Source organism: Balaenoptera borealis, assembly GCF_965194805.1.
Source record: "Balaenoptera borealis genome assembly, chromosome: 7".
NCBI classification, from domain to species: domain Eukaryota; kingdom Metazoa; phylum Chordata; class Mammalia; order Artiodactyla; family Balaenopteridae; genus Balaenoptera; species Balaenoptera borealis.
Genome location: NC_138864.1, coordinates 20,050,477 through 20,070,812, shown reverse-complemented (window position 1 = coordinate 20,070,812; position 20,336 = coordinate 20,050,477). Strand labels below are relative to the sequence as shown.

The window sequence follows — 20,336 nt, the reverse complement described above, 5'->3', positions numbered from 1 at the left end:
TTGAAAGAGATGGATAGGGATAGAGTAAGCCACAGTCTAGGATGCCATCTGAGAGCTTGAATGTCTCATTCCAAACACATTGCAATGAGGACTTGGGGTAGGGCGTCCCAACTCCATTTTCCTGAAGGCAGCTATTTCTTCTACATTTTTTGTTTTTTGAAAAATAGCTCTGTTAGTATTTTCTTCTTCTTAGACACGGAACAAATTATTATTACCTGTAGCTGCATAGCACAGAAAAGTCCCAAGTCCAGTGTCATCCCAGGAAACTCTGAATAAAAGTTTATGGCTTGACCCCTGAGCAACATTCCTGCATGTGACATAGTCCTTGATGTTGTCCAGATACTGGGCCAGTCAGAGTCTCAGTCAGAGTCAAGATAATGATCAATGCATAGACCTTCTCCAATTTCAGATTTCTCCCACTACTTTGTGTTGAGAATAACTTGGAGAACGTTCAGTGACTGAATCAAAGACCTACTTTATACCATTTGTAAGTTGAGATTATTTTTTTAATAGGCCTCAGTATAATAGAAGTTTCTGTACTATAATTTGCTGTTGTTGATTATCTATGGACATTGTTTGAGTAGAGTTGAGTTCATCAAGATGTATTTGAGGGACTTCCCTGGTGGTGCAGTGGTTAAGAATCCTCCTGCCAGTGCAGGGGACATGGGTTCTAGCGCTGGTCCAGGAGGCTCCCACATGCCGCGGAGCAACTAAGCCCGTGTGCCACAACTACTGAGCCTGCTCTCTAGAGCCTGCGAGCTACAACTACTGAGCCCGCATGCCACAACTACTGAAGCTCGCGTGCCAAGAGAAGCCACTGTAATGAGAAGCCCGTGCACCGCAACAAAGAGTAGCCCCCGCTCAACACAACTAGAGAAAGCCTGTGCGCAGCAACGAAGACCCAGCGCAGCCAAAAATAACTAAATAAACCTACAAAAAAAAAAAGTTTTTGAATTTGAGATGGAAAGCCTGAAGATAAAAGCTAATTCTGTTTAAAAAAAATCTGTAAGATATTTCATATGATATGATATAAAATATATAGTTACTTTCCTACTTCTTATTTAAAGTAAAAAAAAAAAGAAAAAATCATTTAGAGGCAGTAAGTTAAAAAATAAGTTACTCTTCTAGACAAGGTGGTAGATGATGTGATAGGTATAGTATAACTCAAAATTCTAAATCTTCTCATAGTTGGTGTACTGTTGGCTTTTCTGCAATTCCAGACAATTTGGAACATGTTCTTGAAGTTTTAACATTTGTATGAAAATAAATTTAGTAATCAGACATTTCAAATGAGAAATAGTGTTCTTTTTTTACCCAACACAAAATATTGGTGCTAATCCTTCTGAAGAATGCAAGGGACTATTTCCAAAATACCTTTAATTAGTTTAAGAAAATTATTTTAAATTTCTGCTTTCTTTTTTTTATATTTGCCAAGAATCCTTTCCCTTATGTTGTAAGCAGAGTAGGACAGAAATAAAAAGACAGACAAGAATAGGTTGTGTGCCATGCTACACCTCTCCTAACCCTGGCCAGCTTAGTTTTTTCTCCCTTTGCCTTTTAAAAATTCCAACTCTGAGATATTTTGAGCTTTAACCTCACAAGTCTGATATATAACTCTAAACTCAGGGTTATTTTGAGTAATATAAAGAAACTCAATATTTCTTTAACAGACAATTCAGATGTTTGGAGAAAATGAACTCTTTGATAATACAGGCATTTTGTTTATGATCTGATAACAAGAGATGCCAAGCTTCTGTGTTTGAAGTGTAGACTGCAAAACTGCTTTCGAAGTGAATCGATGTTGAGGTAAAAGCAGATTTTACCTGTTTGAGTATGTCCTGTTTGGTTCCTGCAAGGTGTGTAGTATTTTATGAACACATTTTATTTTAGATAACATTGTTACTGACCTTGAGAAGATCAAAGTTCCATTTCTAAAGGAGATATAACCCTGGCTATGTTCTGTTGACCTATACCAATCAAATTCATTAAGACAAGAACTAAGAAATAAATTAGTAGTACAAGATTTGGATGAATTCAGCAACACAATGCTTTGTACATAGTACCATTCAAATATATTCATAGATTTCTAGAAATTGAGGGTATTAAGGCTGACAGTGCTTAAGAAATGTTTTAGCATGTTCTTTTATATTTGAAAACTGAGTAGAAAGGCAGTGTGATTTGTTTCTTAATAGAGGTAGAGTATTTTCCATATGTATGGTCTAACTCTTAGTGTTTCTTTAATCTAAGTGAAATATTTTCTCCAAATATATTAGCAGAAGTAAAGCATAAATACAAAATGTCTGTTTAAACTGATTCAATCCAAATTGGAAAAGTGCTATTCTGAAGGCAGGTATTAAGAGCACTCACTCTATCAGTAGTGCCAAAATCTCCATCAGTTTTTAACCACCAGCTTAGATTTTTGACCAGTTAGTAAATTACCTGCGCTTCAGTGCAGTAATATGACCCTAGTGAGCCAAAGGAGAGAGTGCATGTCCCCAGGCACCCAATTTACACTCAGGACTAACTTAGTCAGGTGTAAGGACCTGATGTGTCATTTTTAATGATTTGTTTAATGGTAACTCTGATGTCCCAGTGTGTGGAGTAATTGGGAAAGGGCACTGCCATGAAAAATGAGACCTTAGGCTCTAAAGAATTTACAAAGTTCACAAGCCCTCATAATAAAAATAGACCTTGTATGTAGTGGAAAACCTTCTGATATCCAAGGAGATTGACTTTAAAAGACTCTTCCAGGAGAGCTTCCCAGTATTTATTCTTAATACTTTCCCAGTATTTATTCTTTTTTAAAATTAATTTCTTAAATGTATTTGTCTTATTTACTTATTTTTTATTTTTGGCTGCGTTGGGTCATCACTGCTGCGCACAGGCTAGTGCCTAGTTGCGGTTTCTCTAGTTGCGGCGAGCGGGGGCTACTCTTTGTTGCGGTATGCAGACTTTTCATTGCTGTGGCTTCTCTTTGTTGCAGAGCATGGGCTCTAGGTGCAGGGGCTTCAGTAGTTGCAGCACACGGGCTCAGTGGTTGTGGCTCGCGGGCTCTAGAGTGCAGGCTTAGTAGTTGTGGCGCACGGACTTAGTTGATCCACGACATGTGGGATCTTCCCGGACCAGTGCCCTGCATTGGCAGGCGGATTCTTAACCACCGCGAGGAAATACATACCATTCAGTCATTGCGTGCATCCAGGCGGTGGTAAAAGTAGATACAGTTTTGAAAGTGATTGAGTTGCATGTGGACATGTCGCTTCCTCATTCCTTTAGGAGCAGTAGTATACCCATAACATGCTACATTGAAAGTTATCAGGGCTGCCATTCTAATAGTAGAGGTTGAGTAGTAGTGCATTTCTCATACACAAAGGGAAAAGAAAAAGAAGAAAATACAAAAAAGTGATTGAGGCAAATTCCTTGACCCTGCCCTTATTCTTTCTTCCTTCCTTCCCTTCCTTTTCTTCCTTCCTTTCTTTTTCTTTCTTTCTATCAGCAATTTTTTAGGAACTATTCATATAACTTATTCATTGTAAGATCATTTAACATGGAGCATAATTAAAACTGTCCTTAAAAAGCATACCTATTGAGGGACTTCCCTGGTGGTCCAGTGGTTAAGACTCTGTGCTTCCAGTGCAGGAGATGCGGGAACTAAGATCCCCCATGTCACAATGTGCAGCCAAAAAATAAAAATTAAGAAGCATACCTATTGAGGATAAAGCAAATTTTTATTTTATTTATTTTTCTTCCAGTTTTATTGAAATATAGTTGACATATGGCACTGTATAATTTTAAGGTGTTCAGAGTAATAATTTGATTTACATGCATCATGAAGCAATTATCACAGTAAGTTTAGTGAACATCCTTCATCTCATACAGATACAAAATTAAAGAATAGAAAATAATTTTTTTTCTTGTGATGAGGACTCTTAGGATTCCCTCTCTTAACAACTTCCACATATGACATACACCATTGTTAATTCTATTTATCACGATGCACATTACATCCCTAGTACTTATCTTATAACTGGAAGTGTTGGTACCTTTTGACTGCCTTCACCCAATTCCCCCTACCCCCCCACCTCTGGTAACCACAAATCTGGTCTTTTTTTTATGAGTGTGTTTGTTTTTGAAGTATAATTGACCTACAACACTATGTTAGTTCCTTTTACACAACATAGTGATTTGTTGTTTCTATACATTTCAAACTGATCACCACGATAAGTCTAGTCAAGTCTAGTTACCATGTCACCATACAAAGATATTACATAGTTACTGACTGTATTCCCCACACTGTACATTTCATACCTGTGACTCATTTATTTTGCAACTGGAAATCTGTACTTCGTAATCTCCTCACCTATTTCTTTCTTCCTCTTACCTCCCCTCCCTTCTGGCAAACACCCGTTTGTTCTCTCTCTATATAAAACTCTGTTTATGTTTTGTTATGTTTGTTAATTTTTTTTTAATTCCACGTATAAGTGAAATAATACAGTATTGCTCTTTCTCTGTCTGAGTTACCTCACTTAGCATAACATTGATCCCTTCCAGGTCCATCCATGTTGTCACAAATGGCAAGATTCCATTCTTTTTTATGGCTGATTAATATTCCATTGTGCGTGTGTCTGCATGTGTGTGCATGCTTGTGTTTGTGTGTGTGTGTATTACATCTTTTTTATCCATTTATCTTTTGATGGGCAGTTAGGTTGCTTCCATATCTTGGCTATTGTAAATAATGCTTCAGTGAACATAGGGCTGCATGTATCTTATGTTCTCTAATTAGTGTTTTAGTTTTCTTTGGATAAATACCCAGGAGTGGTATTGCTGGAGATAAAGCAAATTTTAAATGCTATCTAAACAAAGTATATACAAACAGAACAGAAACTGATTGTAAAGGCCCATTCTGTGTCCCTAAGTATTGGCAGCATATAACAGGGACCTTAGATTTGGACCAGGAAATGGAATCTTCTAATCCTATTTAAACTTCTCCTTTACCAAATAGAAGGTTTATTTTATTCCACTCTCAACTAGTTTATTCAACTCTGTTCCGGGATAAATGCTTCTCTGTCACTGTGGTTTACCTTGAAAAGAACTAGCATTCTAGCATTTCCTTTTACAGACCAACTTCACTACCCTTAAAGATGTTCAAGATTTTTTTAAACATCATCACCCTCTAATGCCAGTAATAAACAAGTCATACTAACATAGGGACCAGGGAGTGAAAATAGTTGAAGTACTTTACAAGAGAAATTGAAGATCAAGATAAGAGAGAAAATTACAAGGGAATTACTATTCTGTATATCAGTAACCCTAAATTCCTTCTTCTTGAGTTCCTTACAAAGGAACTATTTGAGCCATCTATCTATCTAAAAATAAATTCTCAAAGTCCAAACTAAGCATATCTTACAGTTGCAAATTCTTGTGAGTGTAAATTCAACTATCTTTAACTTGCAGTTATATCAAAGCCACCATCTTACTTTAAATTTTGCAATGCTTTAAAAAATTTGGTAGTTTTAGTCATGTTTTTTGTCTTATGACCTTTTAATGAGTTTCTATGCTTTGAATAATAAAAAACATGTATTTTCTCCTCTGTTTACTTATCTGGAAGTTTCTGCTCTTTAACATCTCCTTCCCTTCCTTTGTTAGCTGAAAAATAAAAGTCCGTATTTTAAAAGAATAGCATAGTTTATTTGAAGGATGTGGCAATAGACTATATGTAATTAATAGTACCTCAGTTATTTAAAGCAAATAAAATATATGACCCACCATTTTAGTCAGGTTTTAGCTCTTAGGTTGTTTTTTTATTTTTAAATGAACGATATATTGCCATTTATTAGTTTATATTATCTCCACCAAACCAGAAGAAGGAAGCTTTCTTGCTGTGGACTGCTTTCCTGGCACTAATATGTCATGGTGATATTTTCTCCTGCTGTTCCCTGTTACATTCCCATTTAGTTGTGGTGTTTTCCTTTTTGTGAGCTTCCTATCTGTTTGCAGGCCCTATATAAAATAAACTATTTAAGTGTCATCCAGTGACCAGGAGGAATAGCTACAGGGAAGATAGTAACTGAAGACAGAAATTCAAGGATACCTTTCATAGCATTGACAATACCAGCAAGCATGACTGATGCTACCTGAGGAAAAGTTTTTATTAGCTCTACAGAGGGGCATTAAAGCAAGAGAAAACAGTCTCTTCCCTGAAGAGCTTTATAACCCAGATGGATGGATCCAACATATATACATAAAGTGACTACAATTTATTTCTTCCCCTGTGTGATACATGATAGTTAGTTTACTAAAAAAACATGGAGTGGAGAGTGCTAAATGCATACTGAATAACAGAATGTTCCAGGTGATAAGAATATAATCAAGCATAGTTCTCCAAGTATGTTGATGGACATATAGATTGGATCAGCTTGTATCAGGTTTGTGTTTACTGCCAAGTGCAGTACAGAAATTAAACTGGACAACTCTGCTCTAAAAACACTTTTGAAATGGATGGAAAATAATCAGCTAGGAAAATGAGCTGGAAAATTAAAGAAGGAAAAACCTTTTCTTCGTAAAACTAAATCTCATTGCAGCATCCACTGTCTGTATAGCCTTTGTTCTTTCTATAAGCAAAATTGGAAGGGATAAAATGGGGAACTTCTTAGGAGGTTTCTTAAAATTTCCAGTATAATTTGGATCCTCCTCTCCTCTCATGCTCTGATACTTCAATTTATAGTTCTTTTCAGTAAATTTATAATCTAAGAGAAAAGTGGTAAGGCTTAGAAGTGTGTTTTAGGAGAAGGATCAGAAAACTATGGCCCATGAGCCGAATCTAAACTGCTGCCTTGATTTTAGAAATTAAATTTTATTAGAACAAAGCCATGCTCATTTGTTTACATATTTTCTGTGGCTGTGGAGTTAAGTAAACTGGACAGAGTCTGCATGGCATAGAAAGCTGAAAGTAAGGGAGTTCCCTGGCAGTCCAGTGGTTAAAACTCTGAGCTTTCACTGCGGAGGGCCCAGGTTCAATCCCTGGTTGGAGAACTGAGATCCCACAAGCCGAGTGGTGCAGCCAGAGAATAAAAAGAAAGCTAAAGTATTTACAGTCTGGCCCTTTACAGGAGTAGTTTACTGACCCCTATTAAGGATTGTCAAATAAGAACACCTTTTTCAGTATAAATAATGGTGTTGAAGAGATTGGTTTCTGCTGTTAATATTGTTATAAAATTTGCTGTGCACTTAAATGCTGGTTGAATGAACGTTGATCAGATAATTTAAGAAATTATATATGCTTATATATAGTAAAACTAGTTCTTTGTTTACAGTCAAAGTAAACTGACTCCTTCAATTCTCGTGTGTGATGGTTTGTAAATTCTTCTAGATTCCACGTGTTGCTTCTGCTTACACACGAACTTGCTTTATAAAGCATATCCTTTTCAAAGCAGTTTGTATAAAGCTATACCTACACAGTACTTTGCCTAAAACGTACACCCTGATTTTTAAGTGCAAAGCCAGCATATTAATATAATTTGTAATTATTCTTTGCTAAGTCACAGAGCCAAAATTCTTTTCTTAAATACATTACTTAGCAACCCAGCTAAGATTAATGAAGGAAGTCTTCATGCATTTATTGGTGTTTCATTCGCTAATAGCGTAACAGTGGGGCTGATTTTATTTATTAAATTATAAAGCCTGCTCATCAGTTCCTTGGCCCCAAGTCCCAGTAATCCTTATAAGTATTAGCATGCCTTACATCCCTGTCTTTTCTAAAACCCAAAGGCACTTCACCCATAAACCTTATTCATGTTCATAGTCCCCCAGAGGGTAGGGGCAGGCACCAATATACCTAGCGAGAGGTAGAGAAATTAAGACACACACAAAAAATCATTCATTTCCCCTTTGCTCATGTGACAAATAGAGCTATAATTGGTTTCATGCATTAATGTTTACTCTTTAGTATAATTATTTGGACAGCTTTCTTTCCATTCCTTCTAAAGCATGGCCCTGCCATTAGTTTGGCTTCTTCACTTTGCCACTAGAGTGGCAACACCACAGATCTGATTATGCTTCTTCACTTCTTAAAACTCTGTTGGTTCCTGTTACCTTTATAGCTCTTCAGGATGGCACACGTGGTCTTCTGCGATCTGCCCCCCAACGTCATCTCTAGTTTTGCCTGCCCCACCCTTGTCCAGTCTAAATTTTACACCCCTACTCTATTAAATATGGGAGCTTGTAGTTCTCCTAACAGTGGTGTTTCATCACCTTTCCCCTTTGCCCAGGACTGCAGGTCTGTCTGCCTCTCCTGCCCTCTTCCTTCACACTCTGCCAGCTTGTGCTCATCCTTCAGCTCCAGCATCGTCGCCTCTAAGGAGCCTCCCTGAAACTCTCTCCCTTCAAGCTGGGTTGAGTGGCTTCCATCTGGACCTCCATAGTTCTGCATGGATACTAACTTAATAGTGTACTCTGTAGAAATTACTTTTCATTTGTTTATCTTTCTTACTAGATTGTAAGTGCTGTGAAGGCAAGGGCCACATCTAAGTCAACTCTTTGTCCCCAGGACATACTTAGTGTTCTAGGCCTGTTATCTAATAGATATGAATAAATCTCACCCCCAAACACTGGTTCATCATAATTAGGCTCTTGCAAACTACTTACCTCCTTCTTCTTCCTCCCCTCTTCCTCACCCCTCCCTCCTTCTTCCTCTACTTCCCTCCTCTCTCAAGGACCGAGCTCTGGTGATAGTCAGGTATCCATCACTTGGTACCTGCACCCAAGCATCTCAGCATTGCTGAAGGAACTAACTTCTTATTTTAAATAAATGGTCACTGCATTCAGATGGTCCCTCAACACTGTGACAGTCCTATTAAACTTCTCTAAAATCTTCACTTTTTCACTCTCCAGAACTACTTTAGATCTTCTCATCTCACTTCTAAATTCTAAATCCACCCTACTTCATTGGGCACAAAGAATTAATCAAAAAAGTCATCTTCTCACCACCAAAACTACTGTCCTCCCTCAGCTGGGCTCAAACTCTACCTGTCCTTGGGTTACTGTGGATTAAGTTTCAATCCCTCTTCTACTGCTTTGGCTCCCAACCCCACTATCCTTCTGAAGGACTCTGTTGCTGCAATTACTTCCTCACTTCCTATCACCCTACAGACATCCTCTGGCATCTCCTATCCCAAAAAATAAAAACAAAAACTTCCTTTTGTCTCATATTCCTTCACTTACTGCCCCATTTCTCTGCTCTACTTCATAGCAATTTATTTTTTTTCCTTTTAACTTTTTATTCAGACATAATAAATTCAAATCACACAATTCAAATCACAGGAGAGATGCAAAAATAATACCCAAAAAAATGCCCTGTACCCAAATGATAACACCTTACACTTCCTTATCCTTTTCTTTCTCTTCATATTTTCCTCTCACTTATTATTTTTATATTTTCCAAATGGTGATTTTCTAATTCTCTTATTCCTTCTCCATTTATTAGATGCCATTTTATTGTTAAAGGAGGAGCTTTCCATTTTTCCCCCAGTTACTTATTGATTTGCTTGTGTAATATATTCATTGTGTTATAATTCATTGTGAGCATTATAGTTTATTGTTCAGATTGTCTCAGATTTGGCCAGTGGAAGTCTTTTCAAGCTGGGTTCCATATCATTTTGTCATGCCCCCATTCTGTAAGCACATACATTCTGGTATAACAAGATAGTCCAAACTTATCTTGTACTTTTCCTCCTCTAGCCCTTGAATCAACCATTTCTCCAGTGAGCCTTTAGGTAGAGAATGGTATTTAGAAAATAATATCTATAGCCTAGGTGTGCTCATTGCTACTGGGGTGTCATTACTTCTAGGTGCCCTTAGCAGACAGAACTGATAGTAGCTTAAATTTCACCACTTTAGAGAAACTTTTCCTGAGTACTCCATCTCATGTGGCTGCATGGTCATTCTTTATCACATCACCCTATTCTAACTTTCTTCATGACACTTGGCACTCACTGTTAGTTGGTTGGTTGCTTGCTTTATTGTGCGTCTTCCTCTGACTAGAAAATGAGTATTATGAGAGCTAAGACCCTACCTATCTTTTCATCCTCAGCACTTAGTAGAATGCCTGATGCCTAGTAGTCATTCCATACATTGTTGAATGGATAGATGAGTGGATGACTCCCTTGTCTTAGGGCAGTTTCACCTGTGTAACAGCATCATCTTCTCTAGTCATGAACAGTAGGAATCTTTGGAGGGGCTCTTATGTTTCATGGACTCTCAGCAGTTAGAGACTGGGAAAAACGTTTCCTTCTTCATATTCTTGATGAAAACAGTAAAGATTTCTCATCGCTGTTAAGGAGCTTAATTCTCACAGCCCTTCTGTATTTGTTGTACATATTGACCCTAATGTAGATTTCATAAAAACTGTTTTTATGAACACTAACTTTAAATATTTTTAAGATATTTGTAATCATATTGCCCCTCAACCCTCCTCTTAAGTAACTTAAACCTCTTACACATAAGATTTATTCATGAAGGTTAAGTGACCTACACTTTGATATTCTTGAAATGTATTAGGTTCATGCTTCTTTTTTTTTTTTTTTTTTAGTCTATGGCAATATCTAGATCACTTTTGTGATCTGGCTTACCTCATTTTTTTTTTTTGAATTTAATTTTATTTATTTTTTTATACAGCAGGTCCTTATTAGTCATCAATTTTATACACATCAGTGTATACATGTCAATCCCAATCGCCCAATTCATCACACCATCACCCCACCCCCCCGCGGCTTTCCCCCCTTGGTGTCCATACGTTTGTTCTCTACATCTGTGTCTCAATTTCTGCCCTGCAAACCGGTTCATCTGTACCATTTTTCTAGGTTCCACATATATGCATTAATATACGATATTTGTTTTTCTCTTTCTGACTTACTTCACACTGTATGACAGTCTCTAGATCCATCCACGTCTCTACAAATGACCCAATTTCGTTCCTTTTTATGGCTGAGTAATATTCCATTGTATATATGTACCACATCTTCTTTATCCATTCATCTGTCGATGGGCATTTAGGTTGCTTCCGTGACCTGGCTATCATAAATAGTGAGGTTCATGCTTCTTTACTAGAATATCTGCTTTTCTTTTATCTACTTCCTCACTCCCTACTCACTGACTTTTTTTAATATTACCACTTTGGTGGGGTTTTAACTACATAATATAATAATTTTAAAACATCAGAAGATTTTACACAAAAGAAAGATTTAATTAAGTTTTTGTTTATTTAAAACAACGGAACTTAAGGGGTCATATTTGATAGTTTCTTACTAAGATAGTACTTATAGCCTAATGAATTTTATTATATCTTGTCCTATATACATGTGTTTTGTGTGGGGTTTTTTCCCACTGTACTTTTTTAAAATAAACTTTATGTTAGGACAGTTTATATTTATAGAAAAGTAGGCAATATAGTACAGAGAATTATCATATACCCCACACTCAGTGTCTCCTATTATTCATGTCTTACATTAATATGGTTCATTTATACAATTAATGAACCAATATGGATATATTATTATTGACAAAGTCCATAGTTTATTCAGATTTCCTTAGTTTTCACCTCACATCTTTTTTCTGTTCTAGGATCTCATTCAGGATACCACATTACATTTAGCTTTATGTCTCCTTAGCCTCCTGTAGGCTATAATAATTTCTCAGACTTTCCTTATTTTTGAAGAGCTTGACAGTTTCGAGAAGTATTGGTTATTTTACAGAATGTTTCTCTATCAGAAGCTGTCTGATATTTTTCATGGTCAGACTGGGGTTATGGGACTGGAGAGGAAAGTCACAGAGGGTAAAGTGCCATTTTCATCACATTATTCCAGAAATACATACCAGCATGACTTATCACTGTTGATGTTGACCTTGATTGCCTGGCGGAGGTTAGTGTTTGTCAGGTTTCTCTATGCAAAGTTACTTGTTTCCCCCTCTTCCCATAGTGTAGTGTTTGGAAGGAAGTCACTATTTGTAGCCCAAGCTTAAGAAGTGGGGGTTATGCCCTACCTCCTTGAGGTGAGAGTATCTACATAAATTTTTGGAACTCTTCTGCACAGATATGTCTACTTACCCCTATTTATTTATTTATTTATTCGTGGGTATTCATTTTATACTGTCGATTATAATTTAATACTCTTTTAATCTATACTTGTGCTTCTCTTCATAATCAAATGAATCTTTTGCCTTTTCCTAAAGATTCATCTTGGGAGGGATAAAGCATGACTGTTGCTTCAGTTTTTTGAGGCCTTCTGGGAATAAACAAGGCTGTAAAAAAAAAAAAGAAAAAACTACTCTTTTATTTATTTTGTTGCTCAAGTCATTTTTTTAGCATTAGCCATTGGGAGCGCCTTCAGTTGGGTCCTGTGTCTCTTTGACGTGTCCCCATCATTGTGGATTTTTTTTTTTTTTTGCTTTATCATTTTTTGAGTACACCCTTCTGATCTACGTGGTGCTCCAGGCTTATCTTGTATATATCCTGCCTCATAGAATCAGTGTTTTCTTTTTTTTTTTTTAAACTAAACTGGATTCTGTAATAATATTTGTTTGCTTTTTGTTTTTAATTCTGAATTAGCATGAGATATTTGTAACGTGATTATATTTTTATCAAAATATCAAGAAAGGTCTGTTTGCTTTGTGACCTTCCAGTTAGCCTGAATTTTTTTTTCCATTAAAGATATAGTTTGGTTTAGTTGCAACCAAGATTCCTATCAAGTGACTAAAGTGGTACCTCATTGTTTACCTGACATTTATCATATTTTCAAAAAATGAACTGGTTCCACACAAGTGAATTTTTCAGATGCTTAAAGCTTAGACTTTTCATTTGTCTGTCCTTTCCTTCCTTCAGGGAACATATTTTAGGCACCTACCATGTGCTAGGCACAGCGCTGGGTACCCAGAACAGAGAGACAAGACACAGCTTTGTTTCTTGAGTAGTCCACAGTCCGGTAGGGACGTTGTTATACCTCAGCATGATAAGTGCTATAAAATTAAGCTCAAGATGAAGTAGAAGCCAACAGAAAAGATCAAGGATAATTTCTTGACATTTCAAAGGATAAACATTAATTAGCCAGATGAAATGGGAGAGAATGAGTCAGGCAGGGAGGTTAAAGGCGATGGGCAAGGATGTTTTAACAAAATGAGTAGCATGTAACTGAAAGAGTATGCCTTTTTGAAGTACTGCAAGGTGCTCACTGTGGCTGGAGCATAAAATAAGATGGAGGTAGTGGTGAGAGTTGAAAAGTAAGCCTAGGATCCATCATAAAGTGCCTCATGTGCCATGTTTATATGTTAACATTTTGGTGGGGGGAGCACTGCTGGAGGGTTTTTAGGCAGAGGAGCAAGCAATCACTTTGACATTACTGTGGACAGTGAATTAGAGTAGCCAAGAAACAAGGTGAGGAATCCATTTCAGTAATCTAAACTAGAGATGAGGACAGTGATAACAGAGATAGAGTGAAGTGGATGGATTGGAGAGATATAAAGGAAGTAGAATCAATACACCTTATCAACGTACGGATGTGAGGTTAAAAAAGAGTGGGTGATAATTGAAGTGATAAATAAAACAGACCTTACCTGCATGTACCTGACAATATAGGCCTGTACAAAAATAACCATAATATAATTAAAACCACATTTTATGTCCCTTACTGAACAGAAGTTTGTGTGTCTACTTTCCAAGTATTTTGGAAGCATTACTGTAGCTTAACGGTCCAGTGATGGTCCCTGTAAAGGAACAGTACATGTGAGGATTAAGTACTGAAGAGCTCTGGTATGTCACACTCTCGAGTTCTCAAAAATAGAACCAAATGAACTGAAAAGAAATCAACACTAGATGTAGGGAAATTTTTCAAATTAAAATTTGAAAAATTTCTTTCTCTGGCACAATCGTTATAGCTAGTGTACAGCAGCCAGCTTGAGCTGCCATGCCAATATGTCTAAAAATTTTCTCTTACATTTCCTGGCAGAGCTTAGCTGATATTGTCTGTTATCCTGGGTAGAAAACATAGTGATACAATACATTTACACAGTGCATCGGTCTCACCAACTCCTCTTACTGTGCAAATAGCTCCATAAATGTAAGTTTGGCACTTGGAAAACCACAAATATGTTTGGCCTGCTTACATGGCATTTTACACAAACATTTTGGCTTACTACATGTCACTGTAACATTAATTGGGGTTATTCTTTATTAATAAATGATTTTTGCCTCAAAAAGTTCCCAGTGAACATAAATGAATCTGGCCAGTATTCTCATGAAATATCTCAACATTTCCATAATGCTACTGGCAAATGATAGCAGCTCATTTTTGCAGATGAGAAAATTGAAATAGTGACTTAGATGTATCACCTCAAGCCTCCTTGTCTGATGTCTTCCATATATATGCTGTTTCCAAAATAACATGATTCAAAATAAAACAGGCATATTCAAATGTCAGATAACAAGTTTATATAATCCCTTAGTCATGAAGGCAGTTCCAGAAGGAGGTAGAAGACAACCAAAACAGAATATTGTAATTTTTATAAAATGAGAGGTAGAGAAAGGACTAGGAAACAGTCCAAAAGGCTCCTAGACAGTAACATCCTCTCCTAATTAGAGTGAAATCAGTAAAATAGTAATCATTAGGTTTACTAATATCCACTGAAATACAAAATAAAATAAGAAACATAGTTCATGCCTTAGCTTGGTAAGTGCAAGAAAAACAGGATTTGCCTGCAGTTGTTTTGTTATAGCTTCGTACCAGTCATGATGAGAAGAAACTTCTGGATAGACTGTACAAGTGGTTTTCTAGCTTCTTCTACAGATTTGTAGTTCCACTTGACTCATTCTTTCTCCTAACAAATCATGAGAAAAATAGTATCTTTTAATAAGGAACTAATAAGTTGATATCTAAGATTTGTTGAATTTCCTAATTAATTTATTCATTTCAAAGATTTAAGTATAAATCGTTTTTAACATTAAGATGAACTGTTCAATACAACCTCCTGACCAACATTTTTAAAACCACTGTTACAGACTATTCAGACATTATTAAGTTGTAGAATCTTCGCTTTTTCTTTCTTTCTTTCTTTCTTTTTTTCTTTCTTTCTTTCTTTCCTTCTTTTTTTCTTTCTTTCTTTCTTTCTTTCTTTCTTTCTTTCTTTCTTTCTTTCTTTCTTTCTTTCTTTCTTTCTTTATGGCTGCATTGGGTCTTTGTTGTTGCATGCGGGCTTTCTCTAGTTGCGGCGAGCAGGGGCTACTCTTCATTGCAGTGCGTGGGCTTCTCATTGCGGTGGCTTCTCTTGTTGCAGAGCACCGGCTCTAAGCATGCAGGCTTCAGTAGTTGTGGCACGCGGGCTCAGTAGTTGTGGCTCATGGGCTCTAGAGCACAGGCTCAGTAGTTGTGGCGCACGGGCTTAGTTGCTCCGTGGCATGTGGGATCTTCCCGGACCAGGGATGGAAACTGTGTGTGTCCCCTCCATTGGCAGGCGGATTCTTAACCACTGTGCCACCAGGGAAGTCCCTGCTTTTTATATACCAAAGTAAGTCCAGGTTCGTAAACATTTTTAGTAAGGAAGGAACTGAAGATAACACCATGTTTTGTATTTTCAAGTATCATCTAGGGGGCTTCCCTGGTGGCACAGTGGTTAAGAATCTGCCTGCCAATGCAAGGGACATGGGTTCGAGCCCTGGTCCAGGAAGATCCCACATGCTGCAGAGCAACTAAGCCCGTGCGCCACAACTATTGAGCCTGAGCTCTAGAGCCCACGAGCCACAACTACGGAGCCCGTGTGCCACAACTACTGAAGCCTGTGCACCTAGAGCCCGTGCTCCGCAACAAGAGAAGCCACCGCAATGAGAAGCCCGCACACCGCAACGAAAAGTAGCCCCCGCTCGCCGCAACTAGAGAAAGGCCACACACAGCAACGAAGACCCAACGCAGCCAAAAATAAATTTATTAATTAAAAAAAAAAAAAGTATCATCTAGGAAAGGCCTTATGCACAGATTGAAAACTAATATATAAATCGTTATATTGTGAGTGGTCCCTGTGAAATCTAACCAACTACCAAAAATCTCTCTTCCACATCTAACCCATGCTTTTCTTTACTAAGTGACACATAAAATTTGTCAAATTCAACTTTTAATACCTAGTTTATTTAGATTTATGGATCTATAGAAGTAATGTGGAGGAAGTTATAAAGCTGCGCTGTCTATTACGGCTAGCCATTAGCTACATATGGCTATTTAAGTCAAAATTTAAGGGACTTCCCTGGTGGCGCAGTTGTTATGAATCCACCTGCCAGTGCAGGGGAGACGGGTTCCATCCCTGGTCTGGGAAGATTCCACATGCCATGGAGCAACTAAGCCCATGTGCCACAACTACTGAAGCCCGCGCACCTAGTGCCCGTGCTCTGCAACAAGAGAAGCCACCTCAATGAGAAGCCCGCACACCGCAGCAAAGAGTAGCCCCCACACGCTGCAACTAGAGAAAGACCGTGCACAGCAATGAAGACCCAACACCGCCAAAAATAAATTAATTAAAAATAAATAAATAAATCAAAATTTAAATTTAATTTAATTTAAAACTCAGTTCTTCAGTTGCACTAGCCACATTTAAAGTGTTCAGTAGCCACATGAAGCTAGTGGCTACCATATTGGACAGCACAGTTTTAGAACATTTATTGGACAATGCAGATGTAGAACAATGCAGAGAGTTTAATTTGACAAAATAGTCTAGAAAGTATTGATACAAAAGGCACTTCAGTTGATAGTGACTTACATACTTATATATAACATATGATGGCTTCTCAGGAGGGAAGGCAATCAAACTGTTTATAAACAGAACCTGTAATTTCATTTTGCCAAAAAAGTGACTTAAGTTTTATAAATCCCACTTTCTTTCCTAAAATCCTACCCTAAAAAATTTACAAATGCAGAACTTGTGAAGGCTACATGTGCAGAATTGTATGTAGAGCTAGTTCAGGATTCCCAGAATTTCTCCAGTGCATCTTACACTACTCTTCCCTTCTACACATTTGCTCATTAGCTTCTACACAATATGTTGACTTAAATGTTTATCATATATGTATTTTTTTAACTTCTACCTAATTTGCTGACTTAGATTTTGCTCTTTGGTAGACAAAGACTAGTATGTAGCCATATTTGTGTATCATCTTGAGGTTAAAGTCTTTAAGTGCCACTTAATACACCCCATATTTTTCAACTTTGTATAAGAAAGTGATTGTCTTTATTCTTAAGGAAATATTGTCACCCATCCCTTAGTAAAAATGATAAAATATTTTTTCCACCCTCAGTTTTTTCAAAAGCAGACCCTTCTGATAAACTCTGTTCTATAATGCCTGAGTCCAGGTTGAGCCTGGGAGGTGTTAGGATAAGCCTGGAACATCTTGTGCTAGAAACTGTTGGGGGCATAGTCGAAGGACATAGATGCCAGCCTGAAGTTCCCACTGGCCAAATCTGGGGGAAATTAAGTATAGTAATGAATTATAGGTCATTGAAAAAATAGGAATCTATTAGTTCATACTGATGATGGATGGATGGATGGAGAAGAAAGGAAGGCTCCTCTTTATAGTACAATGCTGACTGATAAATTTGGATGGAATGATGAAGTTGGAAAATCACCATTCTGCAACCATCACAACAAAAATTGGTTTAGGCAAGAATGATCAGTAGATGCTAAATATAGGGGGGAAGTTTTGACAAGGAACAGGATGTTTACATAGTCTTAATTGTCTTCTCACTGCTTCTTAGTTACAAGGAGGAAAATAACTATAATATGGAAAAACCAGTGAGAGGCAGTTGGGCCTCTGGATGTGATACCTTGAGAAACATTCAGAATCATTTATGTCATATTTGTATGTAAGTGGGAGGCATAACCTGAATTTAATCATGAGAAGACATCAGACAAAATCAATTGGAAATCATTGTATTAAAAAAAAAATGTCCTGCATTCTTAAAAATGTGAATGTCTTGAAAGATAGGGGAGAAGAAGGTGGGGGGAAGGCTGAGGAACTATTCCAGATTAATGGAAACTAAAGAGACATGACAACTTACTGTTAATCTTTGATATAGGACTGGATCTCTGGACTAGAACTGAAAAAATGATAAAAAGGGCATAATTGGGACAGGTGCCAAGACTGGAATATGGATGGTAGATTAGATAAAGAGTATTGTATTGATGTTAAATTTCCTGAGTTTGCTAACTATATGATGAATATCTTTGTTCTTAGGAAGTACACAATGACGTACTTAAGGATAGAGGAGCATGATGTCTGTAACTTAGTCTCAAATGGTTCAAGAAAATGATTGGGCATGTGTAGAGATAGAGAATACAATTACAAATGTACCATATTGTCAACAGTTGGTGAATTTGAGTAAAGGCTACAAAGAAGTTCTCCAAGTGTTGCAAGTTTTCCATAAATTTGAAATTATTTTAAAATAAAAATTTTACAATTCTATTCGATGTTCTCTAGCCCTTTCTAAGGCACAAAATGACATGACCATGATGAAGATGCAATCAGAGAGACTTTCAAAAGAATATGACCGGCTCCTGAAAGAACACTCAGAACTTCAGGTGGGTGACATCCATTTTACGAGCCTCAGCTTTTTGAAATAGTAATTAATTACCTAAGTCAATTATTTGGGTTCTTTGCCCTTCGCAAGCTAAGAGGATGTATTGATAGTTAATCCTGACTTTGCAGAGTGATTAAATAAGCCAATTTTTACTTGAAGGTTGGGATATTGCATGAAAATAATCATAACATAGAGAATTACTGACATGCTAACTTACAGCATTCTAGCTGGAGTAAAGTTTTAAGCAAAAGAATTGAGCCATAAAAACAGCAGCATTGGAAACCAGACTGGTTCTGGAAAAATTTAGTTTTGCCATTTAGAATGTTTGCCATATGCATGCCAAAATAAAGCCAAAAATTGAAGACCCACATTACACTACTCCTTCTGTCCCACTGTTTGAAATATCTTAGGACAAAGCCTGAGGCATTCAAATTATATGTTTTACCTCCAGAGTTAAGTTGAAAGATGGAAATGGAGAAAATGTTTTTATCGTTGAAGTCACAAAGTCAGGGGCCATGGTTTTCTTTCTGTTCCCCTTCAGTCCAGCAAGAGTCAGTTCCCTACCTTCACCCATGTTGGGTTTGTCTTCCCTTCCTTCTTGGGCTGCCAGCCCCTAACCTGATTTGATTTCCCAGCCCACTTTGACCACGTGTGGGGAGAATTCGGGGAAGAGACCATTCCAGAGGCAACCCTGGCCCTCTCAATTCCTCCCAAGATGGAGGGTCTCTGCTCTTCTGCTTTCAGATTGGGCTTATCCTTAGAAATTGGCAGCATTTGTGGCCTTCAGTGAGGGCTTTTTAGCAATTACAGCTCTACAGTTATTTCACTGTATTAGAAACCTTAGTCCCAGGACTCATTTCCCTGCATGTCAGTGGTCATTGTATCTTCAGGGTCCAGCACTGTGCCTGGCACAAGACAAGCAAGCACGATATTCATAGGCTTGGAGTCAGACAGGCATGGAATAACTGTAACTTTCTTACTAGCTTTGTGATCCCAAGTAGGTCATGTCACCCCTCTGGGGCTCACTTTTCTTCATCTGTAAAATCAGAACAGTAATAACACCTGGCTCACTAGCTTGTTGGGAGGATTAAATAGAATGTGTAGGGTGCTTAACATTGTGCCTGGCTGATAGTAAACACCCAAGGAATGATAGCTGTTATCATAATTATCACTATTAGCAGTATTAATTCCTCTGTAGAAATTTTACTGAAAGAATGACTTATTCTCATCCAGCCACTTTGGCCTTGATTAGAGCCAGTCAAGAGATAATCTGATGCACATTTGTAATCTGGTATTCCCAGCTGAGTTGCATGTCTGATTTAACTGACCTACTTTGACAGTAGGGCGACCAGAGAAGGATAGATATCCTGTGTGCTCCAGACCCAGGACACCAAGAGCTCAGTTCTCATGCTCTGGAGTAGGTAGTTAGATTTTCAGCAGGACCACCCTTTCTCCATCTCTACAACAGAGGTCCCGAAATTGCTGACTTCACCATGGCATGATGAGAATTATTCCATCGCATCCTTAAAGATCCACAATGGAAAGTGGAGAAACATTTTAGAAGCCTCTCGCCTAGAAATAGAACTATTTTTCCCTCCCATTTGTGAGATGAGGGTGTAGTCAACAAGGATGAGCATCTACACCGGTGGTCTCTGCCCCAGGTATCAGAAACGTTTAGATCCCTGGATGGAGAAAGAAGCAGAGAATGTCCCATTGTGGTAACAGCCAATGATTCTG

General features: G+C 37.6%; 1 protein-coding gene across 6 annotated transcripts in view; it reads left to right on the top strand.

Annotated features, from left to right (window-relative positions):
• Nucleotides 1-20,336, top strand: part of BCAP29 (B cell receptor associated protein 29) — a 56,386-nt gene that overhangs the window by 16,362 nt on the left and 19,688 nt on the right. For 5 of the 6 annotated variants that reach the window (XR_014246866.1, XR_014246867.1, XM_082399900.1 and 2 more), the window contains exon 7: nucleotides 18,500-18,600. Coding sequence is in view for 4 of the 6 variants with exons in the window: in XM_082399900.1 (XP_082256026.1) it covers nucleotides 18,500-18,600 (101 nt within the window). In the remaining 2 variants the exon portion in view is untranslated. Of the gene's footprint in view, nucleotides 1-18,256; nucleotides 18,462-18,499; nucleotides 18,601-20,336 lie in introns of those variants that run through there. The other variant, XM_082399901.1, reaches the window with a different exon arrangement.